Source organism: Phocoena phocoena, chromosome 13 (genome assembly GCF_963924675.1).
Source record: "Phocoena phocoena chromosome 13, mPhoPho1.1, whole genome shotgun sequence".
In the NCBI taxonomy this organism is placed as follows: Eukaryota; Metazoa; Chordata; class Mammalia; order Artiodactyla; family Phocoenidae; genus Phocoena; species Phocoena phocoena.
Window position 1 is genome coordinate 80,465,196 of NC_089231.1, and position 25,300 is coordinate 80,490,495.

Below are 25,300 nucleotides of genomic sequence, written 5' to 3' on the forward strand. Positions count from 1 at the left end.
GCAGTAATATTATCACATCTAAAACAAATAGCAATGTCTTTAATATCAAATATTCACTCAAATACAACCATCTTAATGGTTGTATAATATTCCAGTGTAAGAATGTAGCATAATTTATCTAACCAATTTCCTATCATTGGACTTCTTGGTTGTTTTTGATTTGTTCTCCTGTTATATAAACAGTGCTTAGATGGACATCTTCGGAGTTACATCATTCTAATACTCTAGTTCCATAAGATAAATTCCTAGGGCATGCAGCTTTAAGGTTCTTGACCCTTAGCTGAAGTCCTCTAGATTTATACTGAGTTTCAGTTGCTGAAAAGAGCTAGTTCATAAATGCTTGAAACAAATGAGCTTTTCCCATAAGAAATGAAAGCAAAGCAAAAAAAAAACAAACAGGGTGTAAGAGGTTGACAATACCTCAGACATGACTTTTTGCCCTTTTCACCTTAGCATAGTCATCAGAAGGAAAAGAGCAGTTTATGGAGAGCAAAATGAAAACAAAAAATGGTCATGAAACAAACCCTCCCCCCAAGTTTACTGGCAATGTCCAACTGACCCATAGGCAGACCCAATCTGCATCTGCGAGATCATTTCTCTTCCCCAGGATTCTTCACATAAAATCTTTGTCTTACTCAGTACACCCTTTAATCCCAGCCCCTCCACAAGTGATTGTTCTGATGGCTTTCACTCAGATGAGCCCATTGCCAAAGACTATAATCCATTCACCTTTATCAATGCAAGGGAAAACTTCCATTTGTTCTCTACAGACTATAGCCTTTGACCTCGTCTTCTTCTGGATCTTCTCCGTAATATTAACTGACGCTTTGCAGTTATGATTTCACTTAAAAGTAAAATAAAATAAAATTATATTACAAAGTCAGAAACCTCACAGGTTCGCCAGGCGCATCTCCGAGAACCTGTACGGTGCCCAGGAGCAACACTTAGGATGCCGGGCCAAGAACCAGCCTGCAGCCCACTGTGAGAAAAGTGACGCTCGGTCATTGGTCCAGCCCACGACCCACAGGAGTACAAAGCAATAATAACAATAAGACAGCAGGCAGTTCAAACCCTGTTATTCCAGAATTAATGCTTGTAAGTATATTTCAACAGGCATACGTTTCCTCATGGCTCTACTCCAGAAGTGCATAAGAGCAAGAGTCATCTTTAAAACCCGTTTTCCAGTCACCGACCCCTCCCTGACCTACCGTATTGACAGGTAGTATATCATGGCTTCTGGAACCAGCCTGAATCCCGGCGCCACCACTGACAAACTGTTTGAATACAGGCACGCTACCTAATCTCTCTGAATCTCATTGCCCTCCTCTGTAAAATGAGGATAATAATAACACTTCGTTGTGAAGGGTAAATGAGTTAAGATGCATATGTCTGGCACTTGGATTGCATGTGTTAAACACACATACAAGAAACACAGTGTTCCTGATGGCTGGTGTTTATACCTCATTCCAACTGCTTGACCATGCCACTGGGATTCTGTCCATTCCTTTTATTTTTTGAAAAAAGACACGTTTATTCAGCGTCATGATCAGACTATTACATTTAGCAATCAACAGCATGGGCGCAAAAAAAAAAAAAAAAAACTACATTAAAACCCTTTGTTGGAATGCTTTACACTTTCCACAGAACAGAAACTAAAATAACCCGTTATACACTTAGTCACAAATATAGTTTTTTTCGCCCGTACACATGAGTGTTGTCTAAAACATGTCTTCTTTGTAGCAGCTAGGCCCTGCCACCACTGTGCTTGGCTGAGTTCACAAATCTGTTGTAAACTGCAGCTTCCCTGTCACTTCTCTGGCTCTCCTCTCCTGCTAAGCTTTGTTTCCTGGCAGTAATCAAAACCTTCTGCCACTGCCATAGCTCCTGCTGCTGCTGCTGGAACCACCATAGGCACCTTGGTTTCGGGGTTTGGCAAACTATTGGCCTCCACCACCATAGGGGCCAGAACTTCTGCCTCCAAAATTTCCTCCTTTCATGAGTCCAAAATTTGAAGATTGATTGTTGTAACTGCCAAAATCGTTGTAGCTTCCACCACCTCCAAAATGGCTTCCATCATTACCAAATCCATTATAGCCATTTCCACTGCCACCATAGCCACCGCCACCGCGGCTGCCACCAAAGCCACCTCGGCCGCTGAAGTCTCCTCCATGACCAAAGTTGTCACTCCCACCAAAACCCCCTCCACGACCACCACCAAAGCTTCCAGAACCACTTCGACCCCTTTGGCTGGATGAGGCACTAGCCATCTCTCGCTTAGATAGGGCTTTCCTGACTTCACAGTTGTGGCCATTCACAGTGTGGTATTTCTGAATGACAGTCTTGTCTACGGAGTCATGGTCATCAAAGGTTATGAAAGCAAAGCCTCTCCTTTTGCCACTGCCTCGGTCAGTCACGATTTCAATCACTTCAGTTTTCCCATATACTGTTCAAAATAATCTCTTAGGTGATGTTCGTCAGTGTCTTCTTTAATGCCACCAACAAAAATCTTTTTCACAGTTAAGTGGGCACCAGGTCTTTGAGAATCTTCCCTTGAGACGACCCTCTTTGGTCCCACAACTCTTCCATCCACCTCGTGTGGCCTTGCATTCATGGCTGCATCCACGTCCTCCACAGTGGCTTATGTGACAACCCCGAAGCCCCTGGAGCGCCTGGTGTTTGGATCACTCCACACCACACAGTCTGTGAGCACTCCGCACTGCTCACAATGGCTCCTCAGACTGTCGTCGGTTGTTTCAAAGTTCAAACCTCCGATGAAGAGCTTCCGCAGCTGTTCGGGCTCTTTGGGTGACTCTGACTTAGACGTGACAGCAGTGGAGAGGGGGGGAGACGTCAACGATGCTTACTTGGCGGCGTCCACGGGCAGAAGAGCTGTCCATTCTTTAGGAGAGATTTTCTTTTTTTCTTTTTTTTTTTTTTTTAGTTAATTATTTATTTATTTGGCTGCGTTGGGTCTTGGTTGCTGCATGCAGGCTTTCTCTAGTTGTGATGAGCGGGGGCTACTCTTTGTCGCGGTGTGCGGACTTCTCATGGCGATGGCTTCTCCTGTTGTGGAGCACAGGCCCTAGGCACACAGGCTTCAGTAGTTGTGGCACGCGGGCTCTAGAGTGCAGGCTCAGTAGTTGTGTCGCACAGGCTTAGTTGCTCTGCGGCATGTGGGATCTTCCTGGACCAGGGCTCGAACCCGTGTCCCCTGCATTGGCAGGCGGATTCTTAACCACTGCACCACGAGGGAAGTCCCAGGAGAGATTTTCTTATCACCTGTGCGGGGACCCAGAGTTTTCTCATTCCTATCTGATTGGAAGGAAAGTCAAATGCTGGAGAGCATACAACTAAGAAGCTTAGGGTGCTGTAGTTTGTCCTTTGCCTTGAGAGACAAAGAGCTAGATACTTTTCAGATACTGTTTTTAAGATTAAATTAGTTAGTACACAGAAAGCATTTAGAATATGAGCAGCTGCATCATAAGGACCATCTCTTTTGTAACATAGAGAGGCTACAAAGTCACACTTCTTATATTTTTCCAGCTAGCCATAGGAGCCATCACATGAATTTTTCGCAGGAAGTCAAGTGTCTCCCTCTAGGAGCTTCACCTCCCCCTTGAAATGTCTAATGAATAGCTTTATTTGGTTACCTTCCACACCCAGAGGTGGAGGGAGAAAATTGGTTCTGTGTCCTCCATTGCCCCTCACTGCCACAACGTGTCGCTGTCGAGAACAGGTCCTCCGAGCTCTTAAGAGACCGTACTAGCCGTTCTTCCTGACGTCTCACTGATCCACACCATCATAGCTCTCAAATCCCATAAGGTTTGATAAGGAACCTTCCCCCCAGACAATCAGGGCTACCTGCATGTGAGAGGTTACCTTTAGGGGCTCCAAGATGCCTTTTCCCTGATCAATCTGAGGGAAGCCACCCTAGTGTATAACCGTAGAGGTTTTCTGGGCTTTTTCTTGTTGAAAAACTTACAGAGAGAGCACAATTTTTTTTTTCCTACTGAGCAGCCCAGATACGTCACATAAATCATTTCAATAGATGGACAGTAATGTGGAATGGGACATTTTCCCAAAGTCAGACCTCATCACAGCAGAACACTGCCATCCCCCTTGGGATGAGAAGGACCCCTTACAAACTTACTTACCTGGACTTTATCTCCCCAGAATTTCCCATGGAAATGAGAACAAAGCAAGAATGCTTGCAGAAGCACTTTTCTGCCCTGAACTTCAAGAAAATGCAGGACAGTCAGATCAAACAGGCTGAGAAGCGCCGAGAATGATGTTTCAGCGAGTTCCCTTAGGTTGCATGTGAGGCAGACAGACGGAGTTTTGAGGGTCAGGAAATTCTGACTGTTTTGGCCCATGGGTACCATTTAAGGAAAACGCATGTCCTCGCCCTTCACATCTGACTGTGTGCTTAGCTTTAGGAGTCGTTCTGGGTCAGATTAGCTCCAAACAAGAGTTTCCTGGCAGAATGTGGGTGCAAAGTAAAGGAAACCAATTAGAACATTGCTTTGCAAGATAATCTTTAAATCAGAAGAGCTTATTCGGGAATCCATTAAATAAAGCCAAATCCAAACAACTAGTTAAGGCAAGAATCTGAATCTCCATCCCTGCCCTGAAACAGCCCCAAATGCACATTAGCTGAAAAGCAACCTTTAGATCCAGCGAACTTTCTCTAAAGGTCTCCTACTACCCATGCTAGGACAGGGGTGGGGAAAGGAGTGGTATATGTTCAGAACAGGGCTGCCCCTTTGCACAGTTCCAGGGGCTACCATTCGCAATGTATGTTTCAGAGTGAATGGCACCCCCAAAAAACTCAGTTTGTAGAATACAGTGTTAATAGTGGCCCTGAGGTTGTACAATTGAACAGCACTTTATTTTTTATTTTTATTTATTTATTTTTTTTAAAAATATTTATTTATTTATTTAATTTTTGGTTGTGTTGGGTTTTCGTTTCTGTGCGAGGGCTTTCTCTAGTTGCGGCAAGCGGGCGCCACTCTTCATCGCGGTGCACGGGCCTCTCACTATTGCAGCCTCTCTTATCGCGGAGCACAGGCTCCAGACGCGCAGGCTCAGTAGTTGTGGCTCACGGGCATAGCCGCTCCGCGGCATGTGGGATCCTCCCAGACCAGGGCTCAAACCCGTGTCCCCTGCATTAGCAGACAGATTCTCAACCGCTGCGCCACCAAGGGAGCCCCAAACAGCACTTTATTGATAGTTGTACAAAGATAAAAATAAGAGCTTAAAGAGCTCTCAGACCCTGGGGCCTGGGAGCGGGGAAGTGTTGGAGAAGGGATCACAGGCCAAATTATTGGTAAGTGTCTATGGTGTTTTGTAGACTAGATACTGCCTTAAAAAGAGTGTGTTTGGACTCATTTACCTTTTCCCTGCAATACCTCTGTGGTTCTTTGAGTTTACACCCTTAGGAAGTGTTTGGTCTAGAAAAGTGACTAGGAAATGACCAGGTAAAAAGGATATAGAGTTGGGGGAGGGATCCCTGGCAGGGAAAACAACACGATCGCAGCCAGGACAGGACCTGGAAGGTTGGGTGACTGTAGACACCTTTTGCTAAGTTCCTGCTCTGTCTCAGACGCTGGGCTAGGGATCGATGTAAGGTCATCTCAAATGTGAGAGGAAGATGAGAGTTTAATCCTGGGATCAGGTAGTAAACAGAACATCTTTCAAACTGAGGCAGCTCAACAGACCCTGGGTAAATGGGGGCCGGGGTGGGGGTGGGGGCTGACCGTGGTCCTGAACAGAGGTTTTGCATCTTCCGGGATCTCTCTCAATGTTCCATGACAAAGACAAGCTGTGGCAGACAGCCGCCCCATGTCCAGGAGGCCGTCAGAAGCTGCCCCTCCTGGCGGCAGGCAAGACCCAAGCTGTGAATTGAGAAGGGAAGCCTTTCACCACACACTGCCCCCAGCAACTGCACAGTGCCTCAGACCCCTGCAATTTCCCCTCATAGTGACACTTAGCGAAGAAGCCGTTGTGAATTCCTGAGCAGTTCTTGTTCTCCAGCAGGTAATCCCCACCATCAATCAAGCAGAAGAACACGGGTCGAAAGCTCACAGGCTTGTGGTCTTGTGCCTGATTCCATCGTCTGTTGTCTGTTTCAAAATTGTAAGCCGGTGGTTCTCTGGAGATGGCCAGTGTGCTCCAGAAAAAGCCTGTTTCTCTGCTGATGCATGTTTTCTGTCCACACTGGCTGGTCCATGAACAATCCTTCCATCCCATTTAGTCATTGAGCACAGTAGGTAGTAATGAGCATTGTAGGGTGGGGCTTACATTCTTTAAAAAACAAAAAAAATACTCAACCAGTTTATCTCAGAACCGAAAACTGACTGCCGAACTGCCTCCAAATGGTATACTTTTTTTTTTTCAGGTGGGGTAAGTTTCTGTGTGTTGATGGATGGCAGGAGAGGGCAGTGGTTAGGAAAACTACTATATATAAAATAGATAAGCTTCAAGGATATATTTTACAGCGTGGGGAAATATAGCCATTATTTTATAATGACTTTAAGTGGAGTATAATCTATAAAACTACGGAGTCATTATGTTATATACCAGAGACTAATATAAAATTGTAAATCAACTATACTTAAAAAAAAGAAAGAAAAAAAAGAGTCGGTGACTCCTAGATTCAGACAGACCAGAGTGGAAGTCCTGGCTTTGCCACCTTCTCATTGTGTGACTTTAGGTAGGTGGCTTCATTTCTGTGAACCTCAGTTTCTCTGCCTTTGAAGTTATCGTACCTGCCTTGCAGGGCTGTCGTAGGGATTAAATGAGATAATACGTGTGAGGCCTCGGGGGCCCTGCCTGACACTCAGAAAGTGCTCTGTAGGTAATGGCTATCATTAGGATAATTTTCAAAGCCTAATCCTCCCCAGGGTTTTTGCACTCAAGGATAGTTAGCTTCTTCCACACCCCCTCCAAGTTCTAATTTGCTTCTAAATATGATGGGGTAAATAGACAAAAGGCGGGGTGGGGAAGTGAGGGGAGCAGCAAGAGGCACATTACACTCCTTCACAGGCCGACTTGCCAATCTCCCCTTCCCGACGAGGTTCAGAGCTCCTCATCGCAGTTGCCTAGAAACCGGAGCTATGGGGGCTTCTGCTCCCTTCCAGAAATCGCCCTAATTGGGATGCTTATGGAACAGTTTGTTGACACTTGGCGGGTTTTTATTCTTCCTCTTCCAGAAGAGATCTTCCTCTTCCAGAAGAGATGCATACATCTCTCATACAAATGCTGACTCACATTAATTACAGAGTAGCCCTGGGCCAAGGCACCTTTTAACCACAAAGGAACCATGGGGACGGCAGCCTTACTCAGCATCCTCTGACAAAATGACCATTTTAGGTTGCTGTCACTGTGCTTACATTTCAAGATGTTTACAAGGTCTGAGATGGATTTTGGAGGAGGATGGTGTGTGAGAACAAGGGTGTGTGTGTGTGTGTGTGTGTGTGTGTGTGTGTGTGTGTGTGAATCGTGAGGTCACAAAAGCTTGGAAAGTCCGTGAACTTGTGCCATCAGTCAAAGCACAACATATGCCTATTGTGTAACCTGGTATTAAGGGCTGGATCTGTGTTCCTTTGAGGGGTTTAAGCACCACTTGTGGTCACTGGGCACAAGGCAGGTCAGAGACCGCACTACGAGCTAAAGAAATAACTTTCCCGAGAGTCACATGGGGAGCCTGTTTCATTTGATCACTTTCTTCCAGAACACCGCTATAGTCTAGTTCCCAGATGGAAAAAAAAATAAATTTCAAAGGCATCCATTCACCTCTACCCTGTTCGGATGATTCAGCTTCTGCACGGGCGGTTCTGCACACCCACTCCACCCAGAGAGAACGGGAGCGTACCGCACCAGAGTCGGGTTGCGCCATTGGTACGCGCCCCAGAGGAGGCGTGTATTTCGTTCAGATTAGAGATGCAAGGATTTCAAATGGTCAGTTATTCAGGCAACAGATATTTTCTGAGGACTCCCCATGTGCGGGTTCTGGGGACGCAGAAAAGATTTCGAAACTGTCCCTGCCCTCTGGGAGCTCCGTCTGGTAGTGGGGGTAGGAGGAGGGCGTGCGTGGACAGAAACAAGTCAACCGGCAGTTGAGGGCAGCACGTACCAGACAGAGGTGCCTGCTCCAGCACGGGAAAAGCAGAGGCAACTTGCACACAGGGTGGGGTTTATACCTGAGTAAGTTCTAAAAGATGAGTAGAAGGTAGCCAGGTGAAGAAGAAAGGGCATTCCAAGCAGAGGGACAAATGCACGAGATGGGGCGGAGCATGGCTGTGCAGCACTGATGGTGTCGCTAGAGCATCAGGGGGCAAGGAGGAGGCTGAGGGGGTGGGACAGGTCCAGCTCGCGCAGAGCCCTGGAGGCTGCACTGGGAAGCCTGGAGACGGTGTGCAATGTAGGGAAGGGTTGGAGAGGAAAAGAGTTCCAAGATAGGGAGGCCAGTGAAGAGGGAACGGCGGGGGAAAGGCAACAGCAGCCTGATTTCAGGGCATGGCATCCAGGGTGGAAAACTTTTGTTCCTTAGCCCCTCAGAAGTGTACAGCCCTGAGACAGAGCAGGGTGGAGCCAGGCCAGATGGTGGGGAGCTGCGAGGACAGCGGAGTGGTGCACTCTTCATAGGATGTGCATCTTCACGTTTCAGAAGCTGACTCTGTTGCCTGGTGGAGGGCCAAAACATCAGGGGAGCGGTGCTAAGAGGCAAGAACATTTGAGTAATTACGTTGCCAAGACTTTTGGACTCCAAACCCCCAGCCAAACACGTCGTGCCTTTTTCAATTCCTTGAGTGGTGCCTAAGGTGGCAGAGGGTTTAGCAGAGAGCGCATAGAGATTCACAGAGGTACAGCTTTTTTTGCATCTTAATTTTACGCGTCACTAACTTACCTGTGTGTGTACCCAGTTGTGCTTTGTTGTACAGATTGTACTCTGACTTTCTAAAAAATGCTTTCACATCTAGTTCCTCATTTTTCATCTTTCACAAGTCAGATAAGATAATACTATCTCAGAAAGACAGATGAGGAAGACAGGCTCAGGCCTGGATACGAGTCCAGACTCCACGGCACCCCGTCTGGGTGACCTTGCATAAGTCACCGAACCTCTCTGTACTTCAGTTTCCTCACTGTGAGATGGGGCGGTAAGACTGCTAATTGCTGCCTTGGAGAATTGTTTTAGAAGTTAGAGAGATTAGTAACTTTAAAGCCTTTTCATAGTTATTGCCACGTGGTAATTATTGATGTTCTCATGGTGATGGCGGCCATGATAGAGGCAGTGGGGTGATGGCTATCCCTAAATCAGTAGGCTAACTATTCTGCCTAAATCACACAGCCAGTTAGTTGTTGGTAGAATTAGAATTAGAACCTGGCTTCCTAACTGACCTTAATGTCCCACTTTCGCCCAAACCCGTCAGCCTCGTGACCATCGCCTGTCCTCAGTGGGTCTCCCAGGCTGGTGTGGGCTCCTTACATTCTTCTTTCCATCTCTTTCTCCTCCTCTTTTACCTCTTTGTCTTCCTTTCCTGCTTTCTTCATTTTCTTTTTTTTTTTTTTTTTTTTTGGCGGTATGCGGGCCTCTCACTGTTGTGGCCTCTCCCGTTGCGGAGCACAGGCTCCGGACGCACAGGCTCAGCGGCCAATGGCTCACGGGCCCAGCCGCTCCGCGGCATGTGGGATCTTCCCGGACCGGGGCACGAACCTGCGTCCCCTGCATCGGCAGGCGGACCCTCAACCCCTGCGCCACCAGGGAAACCCCTTCATTTTCTTTAGTGAAGGTCTGAGATAGAGGTTAAATAAAGGAAGAACCCAGAAAAGAAAACCACTTAAAATAATTAGAAGGTCTCTGCACGTCAATTTTTATTCAGCAGAGCAGAGGTTAATTCCCTGGCCCTTTAGCTTAATAAATTTCATTACTTAACATGACAACCAAGCGTTGATCCTACCACCACTACGTACGGTGGATTCACAGACCTTTATGAATTACTGTGTAGTGCAGTTGACCGAACCCCCAAATAATTGTGGTCTAATTAGACCGTTCTTGCCGCTACTCTCAGAGGAGAGAAACTCCTAAGGTTGACACGTGAGCCAAGTGCCGCTTCCCAGAAGCCTGTGGAGGCTCGGAGCCAAACGGCGTCCCGTGTGCAAAGCAAGAGAGCTGTTGTAACAGCAGTCATTTATAGCTTCACGGAGATGACGACGATGATGATGAGAATAGTGGTTGTGAGGATCTCCGACGTGCCAGGCATCATGCTAACTGCCTCACATATATGGTTTCAACAATATCCCGGGAGGGTATCAATTCATCCCAATGCTGCAGGTGAGCAACGTGCATCTCAAAGAGGTAAAAGTGACTCACCCCAAGTCACAGACGTTGAGTGGCAAGGAAACGATGAGCAGTTAAACCTAGAAGAGACCTTTTCTAAAACCAGTGCATTTTCCTCATGCAACACTTTGGAGTCAGGCTACCCGGGTTTAAATTCCAGCTCCACCAGTTACTAACCTCTGGTCAGACTCCTACTTGACCTCTATGAGCCATGCTTTCCTCGACAGCAAAATGAAGAGCACTTCCTTCATAGGGATGGTGCGTGGATGCGAGGAGAGAGCTGCACATCGAGAGCCTAGCTCGGTGCCGCTCAGGTCATCACTGCGCCTCCTCCCACCACCCCAGACAGTACCTGCTTCTCTCCAACTGCAGCCACTCCCCTGGGCCCCCAGCCTTCATTCCTTACAGGCTCAGACCCTCCTGTTGTATATTTCCCAGATGTTCAGGCACCCTCAGGGGAGATGCTCCCAGACCTACCTCTCACAGAAGAGTTTCACGCTTCTAAGTTTCCTTGCCTCATCTCCCATGATCCAAAGTAACCTCTCCTAATATCTTTCCCTAGTCCACAGCCAGTGATTTAGCCAAGATGATGGCATTTCAAACGTGATAATCATGACAGTTTAGTCAAGGAAAAAAGAGACAGAGACAGATACTAAGAGAGATTGTCAGTTGGGGTCTATATTCAACTGGGTAGCAAACAGAGCCCTGAAATTACCATGACTTAAGCAAGGTAAAGGCTTACCTCCCTCACATAAAAGAGGTTTCCCTTCTGGAGGAAGTACCCAGATTCCTTCTATCTTTTAATCCACTATGCTTAGTGTTTGCTTCCACCTGCAGGGTTTCCTCATGCTCACACAATGGCTACTGGCACTGCAACAATTGTAGCTAAGTTCCAGGCAGCAGGAAGGAAGAAGAGGAAAAAGGAACCAAAGGGCATATGCCACCCAGCTGTGTTAACCTCCTTTATAGAGTTTTCCCAGAAGTCCCTCCCAACGATTTCCTCTTGTACCTCACTGGCTTGTCCTATCTGCCAGGGCAGCTGGAAAATGTAGTTTTGTTTGTTGTTGTTTTGTTTTGTCGACTTTTTATCTAGGAATTTGATGTCCAGGATAATGTGGTCTTTACTAAGGAAGCTCCGGAAATGGAGCTTTGGGAGAAAGGGCGAGAGGTAGGGAAGGAAAACCAGTAAATGCTGACTGCCTGCTCTTTATCAGGCACTGTCTTCAAGGAGTCTGCTTTCTAGTGGGAAAAGCAGACAAGGAACTAGGCAGTTGCCATATAGTGTGAGGAGTGCAGTGACGGGGAGCACATGGACACAGGGAGCTGTGAGGGCACAGAGGAGGCACTTGACCTAGCCTAGAGCTGGAGGGAAGGAAGGAGTAGCAGTATTGAATGGTCAACAGTTGACAGTTTTTCCAAAGCCTTGGAATCAGCAAGTGAAAACGGGGAGGAAGTGCTGCAGGAAGAGGCAGAATCATAGGACTCTGAGGGGTAGAGAGATACAAATGAATGACTGGATGAGTGGGGTATGTTGCAGGACGGGGGACCCCTACCCAGGGCCCGAGAGTCGGCTCTTGTCTAACACTTGGAAATGAATCATCCGAGGAGACACACGTGCTGACAAAGCAAAAGATTTTATTGGGAAGGGGCGCCCGGGTGGAGAACAGCAGGGTAAGGGATCCCAGGAAGACTGCTCTGCCACGTGGCTCGCAGTCTCGGGTTTTATGGTGATGGGATTAGTTTCTGGGTCAGTCTCTGGCCAATCATTCTGACTCGGGTCCTTCCTGGTGGCGCATGCATCACTCAGCCAAGATGGTTTCCAGCGGGGAGGATTCTGGGAGGTTTGTAGGACATAGGGACTGGCGTCTCCTTTTGACCTTTCCTGAATTCTTCCGGTGGGTGGTGGCTTGTTAGTTCCGGGTTCCTTACCAGGGCCTCCTGTCGTAAAACGACTCGTAAAATGGTTACTGTGGTGCCTGGCCAGGGTGGGCGGTTTCAGTCAGTGGTTTCCCTAACAGTTAGAGATAAAGCCCAGATCTTAGAGGGACTTATTGCCATGTGAAAAAGTCTGAAGTTCATCCTGAGAGCAGTGGGAAGCCACTGAAGGGTTTGGAACACTGATGGGAATGAGTCTGCATTTCAGAAAGAGCCCTGTGACAGCCAGGTGGACAATGGATTGAGAAGGAGAAAGACCAGGTAGGAAGCTACTTAGAGTAATAGATGGTTTCTGGCTAGGGTGGTGGCAACAGGAAGTCAGTCTAGTGACATTTAGGAAATAGAGTGGACATCACTTCATTATGAATTAATGAATATGAAGGGGATGAAGGGGACAAAAGCAATCTCTCCATTTTACAGGTGAAATGAATTGTATTTTGCCACCAAGGTCACTTCTGGATAGCAAAGGAAGACTGGCCCGTGGCCAAAGAAAGACTCTAGGCTGTGCCTTCATCCGACTCAAACAGCGTCTGCTAGGTGCAGGTGCGCTGTTTGCCCAGACCTCAGAAATGCCACATGAATTTTGCAAAGGAGCCAGAGAGAATAAAACTGAAGCAGATAAAGCGACTTCTCCCTTGCCAGTCAATTTTGCTGTGTCTTTATCACAGTCTCAGTAGCATCTCTCTTTCATCTGATTAAAAAGAACCCTTGAACTGGGCCTCGTCTTTGGGCTGAGTCATTCAGACAGGAGAGAAATCCCTCTGAAACTTCTGATCTGAGAGCTGAAATCCTGACTTGGTGAATCTCCCATTGTTAGGCATTACAATTAGCAAATAACCCAGGGAGAGTAAAGAGATGTTCAGATGTGATTTACTAAGAATATAGTTGCAGTAAGCACTGGGAAGATGTTTGCAGTCCATTGGCTGTATACACAATATGCTACCAGAGCAATCTTTTGTGTATGCAGTTGACCTTTATCTCTGGCAATCTTGTCCTATAAAGAAGAGTGAAATCCTCCATTGCAAATCATTGGCCCTCAGGAAATGTCTTTAATTTGCATGCTGACAAAGATATTAACTTGGGGTGGGGGTGGGGTGTTGATAACGCATCACGTCCTTTTGTCTGAGAGGTAGTTCAGAATCTGTGTCGCGCCTACAGTTGACTGAAGTTCAATTACTGTAATAAATGTATTCCAAATTTCATCTCAATTGCATTTGCATTTTAATGAATGATTCTCACCTTCTTGTCGATTTGGCAGCCAGGCAGATTTATTAAGTTATTGTATAAACAGGGCATTCTAATGCGGGAATTTAAACGCAAAATATTTGCTTGGTGCGTTTGAGCTAGGGCTGGGTTATTAATTTGCCTGTAGGGGTTGCCTGAAAATTCAAGAATTTCAGGATAGTGTTTCAGATCTATCCCTCCAGTTCCATCACGTTTGCCCTCTCCTCCTCTGAAATCGATACGTCTGGGTGCGCTGACAAAGCAAGATGTGAGCCAGCCAGATGAAATGGGTTCTCCAAGCCTTCAGCCTCCACAATCTGGGAAGAAACTGATTTATTTGCCATTATTGGAAAACAGTAAAATTTGTTAAGTGAAAATTTCCCATGTAGGCAATTCCCTTCTGCGAGAGCAGGACATCCCTGAAATCGGATATTGCCAGGAGTGTTTGTTCATTTTAATGTCATGCTTCCTCCCCCATGGAAGCTCTCCTGGCTTTATAGTCCCATATTTCTTGCAGGCAGAGACAGAAAATGTGAGTGAAAACCAGCTGGATGCAGAGCAATAATACCATTAAAAGTTGTGTTTTTTTGTTTTTAAGTACATCTGGGCTGTTGATTTTTAACAAAGTGATTTGCGGTGGTTAATCCCATGCCCCCCATAATAGAAAGGTGGAACGTGAATTTCTTTCGCTGCCTGTCAACGCTCCAGTACTCACAGCTTCCTGCAAGGCCCCTGTGAAGAGCTGGGGCTGTCTGTTTTTTTCCATGTTTCCTTTGGGGCCCTGGGGATGGAGCTGCTGATTCAGGTAGTGGGAGACTCATGACAAGCAGAGTGCCCTCAAAGAGTGAGAATGGCTGCTACAGCTGTGCTTGAAGAACTTTCTGAGATGAATTGACTGCTAGTGTGTGTCAAAGTTTTATTTCAAACTTGTAGGAAGGGAATTGGGCTTCTAATAAAGCCAGTTCGAAGATTTCTTTCTGGAAAGAGTATCTTTTAACAGAAGGGAGAGGACAGCTAGACCAGTGCAGCTCCAACTTATATGTGTGTATGAGTCATCTAGGGGTCCTCCTGTTAAAATGCAGGTCCTCATTCAGGAGGTGTGAGGGGGGCCCAAGATTCTGCATTTCTAACAAGCTCCTGTATGTTGCTAATGCTGCTGGTCCAGGGACCACACTTCGAGTGACAAGCAGCTGGATAGCGTCACTCAAGAGTAGGATGACTAGTAAAGATTAACAGCCTTGTTACAAGTCTGACAGGCCAGATGTGGGGGTAAATCTAACACCCCAAGAAGGACTCTCAGTCTCATCAGAGAATATCAGAAAATTGCTAGATACTTCTCTGAAGGGGCTGTTAATTACCTTTATGTTCCAAGTTCTGTTCCAGATCATCTTTTCTCAGGTCTGAGGCAATTTCTTTCCTAATGCCATATTTTATATCTAATAGGCACATTTTTTCCCACATTTTAACATCTCTGAACTGGAGATGCAGTGTACAATCATGTCTTAATCGAACTGGCGTGGATTTTTTCTTCGTTGTGGTTCATAAAATAATGTCACCTCTTATAACAAATGATGTATTGGTCAGCGATTTTCACCATAATGCTGTGTAACAAACTATCCTAAAACTCAGTGACTTTCAATAAGTATTTCTTCCTTGCTCATGTGTCTGTGGGATAACTGGGGTTTGGCTGATTTAGGTTGAGATTAGCTGGGTTCAGGTCTGTTCCATGCCTTTCTTATTCTTCTGGGTTCAGCGAAATAGTGGGGTTTTTTTCTTGTCATGGACCCAACTGAGCAAGCTTATTTCAAGCTTCTTTTCAGGTCGTATCTACTAACATCCCATTGGCCAAAGAAGTCATATGGTGAAGTCCAAAGTCAGGATGCTGGGAGAACATCCCCCACCCCACCCCCCCGAATGTAGGGGATGGGGGAGGGAGTGAGTATGTGCTGAATGATGACGTGATCTACCACAGGTGGTGAGTTGGATTGGGTAAAACATGGTCTAAAGGAGGAAAGTGTAATCCACCAGCTTCTCTTCTGTGGGCCTAGAGGTGAACTCTGCACAATAAGAGCAGCCCAGAGATGCATAGACTCAAAGCTTTAAAACTTCCTTCTGAATATTCTTGTGTTTGCAGCATGCAGACGGAGAGAGAAATTCTGGAGTCATCCCTGCTGGCTCCCAGCCCTTGCTTTGCTACTTCCCAACTACTATGACCCTCATCGTTTACTTAACCTCTTCCCTCTATTTTCTCAGCTGCAGACCACACCACCCTCTCAGCACTGTTGAGCGAGTTGACAGTAATAATTGTAGCGCCCAATCATTGAGTCCTAGGCACCAGGCACTACACTAAACTCTTTACACCCACTGTCATTTAATCCTCCCAACAGCCCTTTGAGGCAAGAATCACTTCTTTCCTCATTTGGAGATGAAGAGGCTGTGGCTTAGAGAGGTTTAAAACCTGCCTAAGGGAGTGGCAAAGTAGAGACCCCATCCAAGAGGCTGGCCCCTCCGAGGCTTACCACTTCGTACACTGGCCCTCAGGTCCGGAGGTGCTTGGGAGTGAAACCTGCCCCTTTGGTTTGGCTCAGCTCAGCCCCGCTGAGACTACTCCTATTGCCATATTGCGAATGTTTCATTCATCAGCTCACACAGGCTCATGAATGTACAGAGAACACATGTCCCTTAAATGTGAAAACCTACCCGCATGCATTGGTTAAGAGGAAGTGACTTTGGGTAGAGGAAACTTTCCATTTTATAATCCGCTTCTTCCTCCGTTTGCCTGGCGCAGTTAATTATTTGACTCCCCGTCGTTCCTCTTGCCACGTTAGCTGTGGGAGTTTTACATCGCGGAAAGCAGTGAACAGGAGGCCCCGGGTGAGTGGATTTAAAGACGAAAACTGCTCTTCCCTGCAAATAGCTCCCTTCAGGCGAATAGCCTGGTAATCAACAATAATGATGAAGAAAATGGAGGGAACATACAGGGAATTAAATGGGGGTTTGCTAAAATACTAGGCATTTTTAAATGGGCCTCTGCAGTAACAGGGGAGCACTTCACGGTGCACGGCACGAACACCCCGCAGCCTGAAGTTCCCAGAATAGGCTGGTGGGTCTGACCTGAGGGCCCAGACAACCCCTGCCCCCCTCCACACACACACCACCACCTCTATTCATCTCTCAGCCAGGTCTTTCCAGAAGATCTAACCGCTAGGAGTCTGGCTGCCTTGGTTGAAAGGGGCTGCAGTTCTACCAGAAAACTTGCTAGATTCCTCAAATTGCCAACACCAACTCCCCGATGCTTTTCTGTGAGTCAACCAGTAAGACAGGCATTCATCGCTACCCGCATCTAGAGGTTTGTTGCAGACTTCACTTTTCACAGTGTCGTCCCTATACAGGTCCTTGAAAGAAATCTCTTCTTCCACCAGGAATGGCTAGGCATCACCTGAACAGCTGTTTCAAAATCTCATGGTCATGAGGAATCACATGAGGGATTGTGTTTCCCTCCTTGTGCTGGCCACTAGGATGCTGAGGGCCAAATCTGGGCACTAGCTTATGTGTCATGGGTTTCGATACTTGTCTTACCTGATATTGTTTTCTTATTTTTTCATGTCTCCTGCTCTTCTCACTTTTAAAATTTTCTGCTCCTAATCCTTTTTGGAATAAGGGCATAAAGAAATCAAATAAATCTCTTAACAACCTCTTAATTTCTACTTTTGTAGAAATGAGATAACTTAGAGGCAGAGGTGAAGACTGAATTCTTTGAGGATGTGTTCGCCTTTGTAGTGCCAGTGCTTGAACAGAACCGGACACATCATAACTGCCTAGAATAGGATCTGACACAAAATAGGTGTCCAGCTCAGGGCCTGGGACATAATATTCAGGTCCCTTTTATTTACTGTGGCGTGACCTTCAGCCTGTCACTTATTATAAAATTAATAAGGAGTTCGTTAACCCTTGCAGTCAAAGAAAATAAAGAGTTGGGCTGTTCCATGAGTGTAGGCTTAGATATTTGATCATGCTGTAACAGTTTACTAGGGCTGCTGGAACAAAGTACTACAAACTGGGTAGCTTAAACAACAGAAATTTATTGTCTCACAGTTCCAGAGGCTAGAAGTCCAAGATCAAGGTATCAGAAGGGTTGGTTCCTTCTCGCGTCTGAGAGGGAAAATCTGTTCCGTGCCTCTCTCCTAGCTTCTGCTGATTTGCGGGCAATCTTCGGCATTCCTTGGCCTGCAGAAGCATTGCCCTGATCTCTGCCTTCATTTTCACATGGTTTTCTCTCTGTCTATGTGTCTGTGCCCACATTTCCCCTTTTTATATGGGCACCAGTCATATTGGCATAGGCACCCACCCTCCTCCAGTATGACCGAATCTTAACTAATGACATCTGCAGTGACCCTATTTCCAAATAAGGTCACATTCTGAGGTACTGGGGGTTGAGACTTCACCCTATGAATTTGGCTGGGGGGGGGGGTGGTACACAATTCAATCCATAACACGTGCATTTCAGGATCTAGTTGGTTACAGTTTCTGCAGGGAAGGACAAAGGCTTTTGTTCAGTTACACAGTGAAATCAGAGCCAAAGCCCACCATACTGCCTGGGTCTGCTCCAGGTCCCTGGGACCCCTCCCACTCTTGTACGAAATTATCACACATGAGACTTCTCAGTGCCGGTCCCACCCTCTGCCTCTGAAGACCATGGTCTGTTCTGGGACCTGAGAGGCCTTGCTGACAGCCTTCTACTCCATGAGAGAATCTGGGCAACAGGTAAAGGCGAGCCCCTAACACCGGCCAGTCAATGACAAGCCACCCAAGTTAGCCAAGGACACCTGGTGGCCTATAGAATCTCCAAGTCAAGGACAGGGATTTCCAGGACAAGCTGGTGAGACTCCCCCAGTGGAAACATCCTGACCTCCTACAAACCAGCAGACTCTGTAGTCTGACCCCACGGGGGAATCCACTGCCTGGGTTCAGACCCCAGATCTGCTTCTTTCCAGCTTTTTTTTTTTTGCGGTACGCGGGCCTCTCACTGTTGTGGCCTCTCCCATTGCGAAGCACAGGCTCCGGATGCGCAGGCTCAGCGGCCACTGCTCACGGGCCCAGCCGCTCTGTGGCATGTGGGATCTTCCCGGACCGGGGCACGAACCTGTGTCCCCTGCATCGGCAGGCGGACGCCCAACCACTGCGCCACCAGGGAAGCCCCTTTCCAGCTTTATTGACCTCACCTTTCTGGGCCTGTTTCCTCATCTGCAGATGGAAATGATAACAACAGTGCCCACAAGGTCGAGCTGTTGTGAGGATAAATAAGTGAACTCACACACCCAGAAGTGAGGGACTCGCGGGAGGGCAGAACACAGAACTGTTGAGCTACAGGGCTAAGTTCTACCACAGATGTGAAACCACAACGTGGCCTCGTTCACTGAAAAAGCCTCTTATCCAGATGATTTGCTGCATCTCAGGAGCACCCTGGGTACGCTTGAGAAGTCTCACTGAGGTCCGATGGCAGAGAGGGACCTCTCCAATTGCTGGGGTTCGGAACTTGAGGATGTTAGTTGGAGTTATTAGAGATGAGCGTCTTAATGAAAGTGGTAACATCTATTGCTTCCTAGAGTAGCACCCAGTCTGGGACACAGCAGTGCTTTTCCTCCTTCTCCCCTCCCCTCCCCCCCCTCCCCCCCTCCCTCCCCCCCTCCCCCTCTCCCTCCCTCCCTCCCTCCCTTCCTCCCTTCCTTCCTTCCTTTTTCAGAGCAGATCCTTTCTGTTAAACAAAAGTCTTAGATAGAAGACCAGTATCTAAATCAGACAAATATAATCTTTCAGGCACAAACTGTACTATGTGATGTCACATAACATTTTATTCAATGAAAGCGAAACTTTTCTGGATGAAAAGTTGTACTTGCCCAGGGCCTTTGCACATGCTGTTCCCTTCCCCCAGGCATCTGCATGGTTTACTCCATCACCTCCTTTATGTCTTTCCTCAAATGTCACCTTCTCAGCCAGGCCCTCGCTGAACATCAATTTAAAATGGCACCAATCCACACCCCACCCCTGTCTCTCACTCTCCCATGTCCCTGCTTTATGCTTCTCCCTGGAACTTAGCGTGTCACCTACACTTCACTCTGTTTCGTGTCTGTCTCCACCCCCTGGAATAGGAGCTTCACGAGGACAGGAATGTTGTGAGCTGTTTGGTTTGCTGCTGTACCTCAGCACCTAGAGTAGCTCCTGACACACAGCGGGTATTCAGTACATTTTTGTTGAATGGTTAATAATGATGCAGCTGTTTAGGCAAACACACACATTTGAAATTGGGTGTGAATTAACGCAGTGAAGAGCCTGACTCCATTTTTGACGTGCGACCTTTAACAGCGTTTGAGCTGCCTGCCCCCCTCCTCCCCATTCCCTCTGCCCCACATCTGGGCAAAAGCTGATAAGAAACCCAAGGTGCTCCTTGTTTTGGTGCCGGCGGGAAGTTGAGACCACACCCAAACAAGGGACCCCTCACCCCAGCCCCACTCCCAGAAAACCCTAAGCCGGCCCTCCCTTCCCCCCCCCCCCCCACCCCCCCCCCCCCCCCCGGCTCCCTCAGCTGATTGCAGACCTGCTTCGGAGCCCAGAAAGCCTCATAATGTGAGTCATGCCATTTCACACCCTTGTGCTGCGTGTGTGACGTCAGCCTTGACCTATGAACCACGTTTTGAGCGGAGAGTCTCTGTGAAGTAACATAACCGCGAAAAAACGGTTGCTGTCAGCCCCAGCTCCCCGAACAGCTCTGCATTTGCTTTGTGCCACATCCAGAAAATCCTCCCCTGTGAAATTAAGGGGTTGCCCCTGGTTACGGTTTTCGTTCTGTCAGGTTATCCGGCAACCGCAGGATGCTCTTTGATGAGTGGATTTCAGAAGCTTGAAGGCAAAACCGAAGCACATTTTTGTTTCAAATATGAATTCCACCTCAGATCAACGGCTTGCATCCCTAAACTTAAAAATAAGAGCCCAAATGGACAATCCAGGGCCAGTTCTGTATGATCTGGTTTCACTGTGTTCCACCAGCGTACACGTTCATTTGGTTTTGCACAATTTTACACATGAGGAACCTGAGAGACTAGTTTGCTGTAACAAGAATATGGGCTGGGCAGATGACGCCTGATCCATACCTGCCAGTGACCGGCTGGGATGCACATGTGTTGTGTAGCATAGAGATTCAGAAAACTTTACATGAGCTGAGAAGCGGGGTCTAAATTTAGAAAAAGATTGCTGGTGACCTTCCGGTGACATATGTATAAGAAACTCAAATACCGCATTTCCGTGAACCTGAGACACACCATGAAAAACAAAACAAAATAAAAACACCGCCAATTAAATTAATTATCTGGGGTGTGAATAATTATGCTCATTTCAATGGACATAGCAGAGTGCCTAGCACATAGTAGGCACTCAATAAATGTTTGTGGAGTGATGGAACTGAAACCAGGAGAGGTTAGATAATTTGTTCAAGGTCTTTGGTAAGACGTGGGTCCATAATCCAAGCTTAGGTCTCTGTGACTTTGGAATTCTAAAGGCAGGAGGTCTCCTGCTACTGGGCATGAGAGTGCCCTTCAATGGGTATCAGTCCCAAGACAGTAAGACATTGCATTGATAGCCAACTCATCTTCCTCTCTCTTTCTCTTTCTCCAGCATCTTGATTCAGTGGGTGAAGATTGGCCGTGGATACTTTACTATTCTGAGGGAGGAGAGTGCATTGAAAAAGAAGCAACAACAACTTCAGAAACTCAAAGAGGAAGAAAGAAAGATATTCCAACCAGCCAAAAAGATGTCCGATATCCAGTATGGGGATATTCTTTTGACGTAAGTAGACACCATCACCATGGCACCAGTGGTCTTGGGAAGGACCACTGTGAAGGAACACTGCCTGGTTGGGTTGAGGGGTGGCAGCTGTCTCACATGGGGAGCCCCTTCTTAGGCTGGTGTCTAATGACTTCTTTTAGTCTGGCTCAACCTACCTCGCCAGCCTCACCTCCTGATATTCAGTGAGGTATTTTCTATTACATATGTCTGCCTTCACATCCATTGCCAAGAGCTACCCAAGAAATCTTGCTGGTCCCCAGAAGTGCCTCTTTCCCTCTCATTCCAAGGCTTGTCCCTACCTCTGGGCATTTTCTCGTGCTGTTCTCTGGGCCTTAAGTACTCTTCCCTACATCCTCTTCCAACTAAAGTTCTAATTATCATTAAAAGCCCAGCTTAAATGCTGCCCTCTCTTGATCCCTCCCAGATTTCAGCCCAACCACCTCCAGAGCCCATTTGGACTCTTGAGTTCCCTTAATGTGTTTGCACGCTACTTTGTTTTCCGTTTTTGTTTTTTTTGCGGTACGCGGGCCTCTCAGTGTTGTGGCCCCTCCTGTTGCGGAGCACAGGCTCCGGACGCGCAGGCTCAGCGGCCATGGCTCACGGGCCCAGCCGCTCAGCGGCATGTGGGATCTTCCCGGACCGGGGCACGAAGCCGTGTTCCCTGCATCGGCAGGCGGACTCTCAACCGCTGTGCCACCGGGAAGCCCCCGGACATAGTACTTTTTAAAGCTCCCCTAGATAATTCCCATGTGAAGCCAAGGTTGAGAGTTACTGTGCTAGGGCTGCTTTGAGGAACCCAAATTGACATGTCGCCGGCTAAAGGGGAAATGGAATCCGCAGCAGGTAATGCACCATTTCCCAAATTCTTCACAACGTTAACCTAAAGAAATATGCATGTGTACGTCTTAAAAACAATGGTCTTACCAATGGAACCATACAATATGGGACCTTTTTGTGCCTGGCTTCTTTCACTTGCCATAGTTTGTTTGAGGTTCATCCCAAACAGGAAGCAGATTGGTGGTTGCCAGGGGTTGAGGAAGTGGGGGGATGGCGAATGACTGCTTAATGGGTGTGGGGTGTCCTTTGGGGCTGATTAAAATGTTTTGGAACTAGATTTAGGCAGTGGTTGTACAGCCATCAATTCAAATGCCATTGAATTGCACCCTTTAAAACAGTTAATTTTATGTTATGTAAATTTCAACTTAATGGAAAAAAAAAAAAAAAAAGAGGGAGTTCTGGTCTGTGAGGCCCTGGTGTGGGGGGTGAGGGGGCTGGACACTAGTGGTTGGAGGTCTTCTTAAAGCTCAAGGTTCCCGGTGACTGGTGGGAACCCTGAGTGTGAGACCGTGAGGGGCTGGTATATTTCTAGTCTCCTTTCCCCTGAAAGTCTGGCCCTTGGGAATCCCAGCTTATTGTAAGAAGGGTCTTTTTGATTCATTTGTGCAGACCATGGACTATGCTTTTTCCTTGCCCTGGGAAGCTGTTAGAAGGAAAGTTAACCTTTTCTAAATTGGCAAATGTCCTTAGGACCAAAGCAGCTCCCAGGCCGCCTTACCTCTCTGGTTTCCAGTCTCTCTTTAGTTTTGGCCGAGAGATTCCCACTTCGTTGTTGGCTCTTTGCCACTCTTTTTATTTTATTTTATTTATTTTTAAAATTTATTTATTTTTTGGCTGCACTGGTTCTTCGTTGCTGCGTGCAGGCTTTCTCTAGTTGCGGTGAGCGGGAGCTACACTTCGTTGCGGTGCTCGGGCTTCTCATTGCTGTGGTTTCTCTTGTTGCAGAGCACGGGCTCTAGGCTCGCGGGCTCAGTAGTTGTGGCTCACGGGCTCTAGAGCGCAGGCTCAGTAGTTGTGGCGCACGGGCTTAGCTGCTCTGCAGCATGTGGGATCTTCCCGGACCAGGGCTCGAACCCGTGTCCCCTGCATTGGCAGGCGGATTCTTAACCACTGTGCCACCAGGGAAGTCCCTTTGCCACTCTTTCTAAAAAAACATTTTGTCCAGCATTTTTGGTTATTTTTACCCAGTGGGTTGGTCTAAGTAAGCTAGCTTACCATTTGTGCATTCATTTATTAACTCATTCATTCATTCTGAGGCTAGAGAAAATATCTATGATTTACAATCCCCACCACATGCCTTCCAAGGAGTGAGCATCCCAAGGAGAAGCTTTCTTTGGTGAGCAAGTGTATTCAAGTGAATACGCAGGTAGACAGGAAGAACAGAGAGGCTTCCCTGACAGATAGAATGGAGACATTCAGGAGACGGGCCGAGAGTGTGAGCGGAAGGGACCCTTCGGAGGAGGGAAGAGAGGAAAGGCAGCCAACAGTGGGAGAGAATGGAGATGTCTAATGAGGGTTTTTATGAGGTTTTGCCTCATAGTGTAGATCCATTCCTCAGTTTCCCCAGAAGATCTTCAGTACAATACCCGTGACCCCTTAGTGCATTATGTCTTGGACCTATATCCTGGCTTCCAAGTAAGTGTAGGGGTGAGAATGGGAGACGACCTTGACCCAGGCCTGTGCTCATTGTACAAGCAACCGTTTGTATTTTGAAGACCTACTGCGTGCAGGCCTTCTGATGGCACGGAGATATGAAAAGGATTGAGGGACAGTCCCTACCGCATGCGGTGCCACAGCACAGTACCATGGGGGTGCCCCTCAAGTGCCCTGAAGTGTGCCTGTAAAGGAAAAACACTCCTCCCATGTGTTTCTCCTTTACTCTCACACCATGATCACACTCATACTTCTGACACCAGATGTGTGGGGTTTTCCCCCACACCAAGCAAATGTCTGTGACACCAGCAGGGCATCCTACCATCCTATTCAGTTCTGACACTTTCTACCTGGAGTTAGCATCAGATCCCACAGGTTAAGGGTTCAGTCCCACAAGACTGCCCCCATGTCAGATGCCAATCACGAGTCCCAGGTTGTCACCTGTACTTCTGACCAACCAGCTATAAATCAGGGTCCCCATGACCCCCTTCCTTGGGTTTGATAATTTTCTAGAATGGCTCACAGAACTCAGGGAAGCACTGACTTACATTTTCCATTTTATTACATAATAAAGGGTACAGATGAGCACCCCGATCAAGAAGTACCCAGGGTAAGGTCTGGAAGGGACCCAGGCGCAGGAGCTTCTGTGCCTGTGGAGTTGGGGAGTGCCATCCTCCCATTATTTGGATGTGATCACCAACTCGGAAGCTCTACAAACCCCGTACTTCAGGGATTTTTATGGAGGCTTCATCACATAGGCATGCTCTGTCATTAACTCAGTCTCCAGCCCCTCTCCCCTTCCCAGAGGACTGGGGGTGGGGCTGAGAGGTCCAAGCTTCTAATCATGGCTTGGTCTTTCTGGCGACCAGCCCCCATCCTAAAGCTATCCAGGAGCCCACCAAGAGTTGCCCCATTCCCCAGAAAAAGACACCTCTATCACCCAGAAAATTCCAAGGGATTTGGGAGCTCTGTGTCAGGATCCAGGGTCTAAGACCAAATATTAAAACAAGAGATGCCCCTGGTACTCTTTATCACGTAGGAAATTCCAAGGGTTTTAGGAGCTCTGTGCCAGAAAGTGAGGGCAGAGACCAATATATATATATTTTTTCTATTACTTCACAGTGTCCGCCCGCTCAACTTTAGGGGGTGAAAAGGAAATCTGGAAAGAATTCCCAGAAGTGTGACTTCTGAGCAGGGTCTTTAATGCTGAATGGGAGTTCAGTGGGTGACAAAAAAAGAGGTATGGTTAGACCCATCTGTATCAGCCCGCCAGAAATCCTGCAAGCCCGCAGGTCAGGGTAGAAAGGCCAGGGCTGGAGAAGGAGGGTGTGGTGGTGGTATCTATTGCCAAAATCAGAAATATGATTTTCAGAATGGAAAAAAAAATAAAAGCAGGCAAGTCATGACCTGAGCCACCTCCATCCGGCCACTCGGTGGACCCCACTGAAGTGTCCTCACGGGACCTTGAAGAGG

At 47.3% G+C, this 25,300-nt stretch overlaps 1 protein-coding gene and 1 pseudogene across 1 annotated transcript in view; one reads left to right on the forward strand and one right to left on the reverse strand.

Annotated features, from left to right (window-relative positions):
- Positions 1-25,300, forward strand: part of CCDC60 (coiled-coil domain containing 60) — a 177,752-nt gene that overhangs the window by 99,581 nt on the left and 52,871 nt on the right. Inside the window, exon 3 of the mRNA XM_065889531.1 lies at positions 21,167-21,337. Coding sequence (XP_065745603.1) covers positions 21,167-21,337 — 171 coding nt within the window. The remainder of the gene's footprint in view (positions 1-21,166; positions 21,338-25,300) is intronic.
- Positions 1,857-10,265, reverse strand: LOC136133156 (heterogeneous nuclear ribonucleoprotein A1-like; annotated as a pseudogene).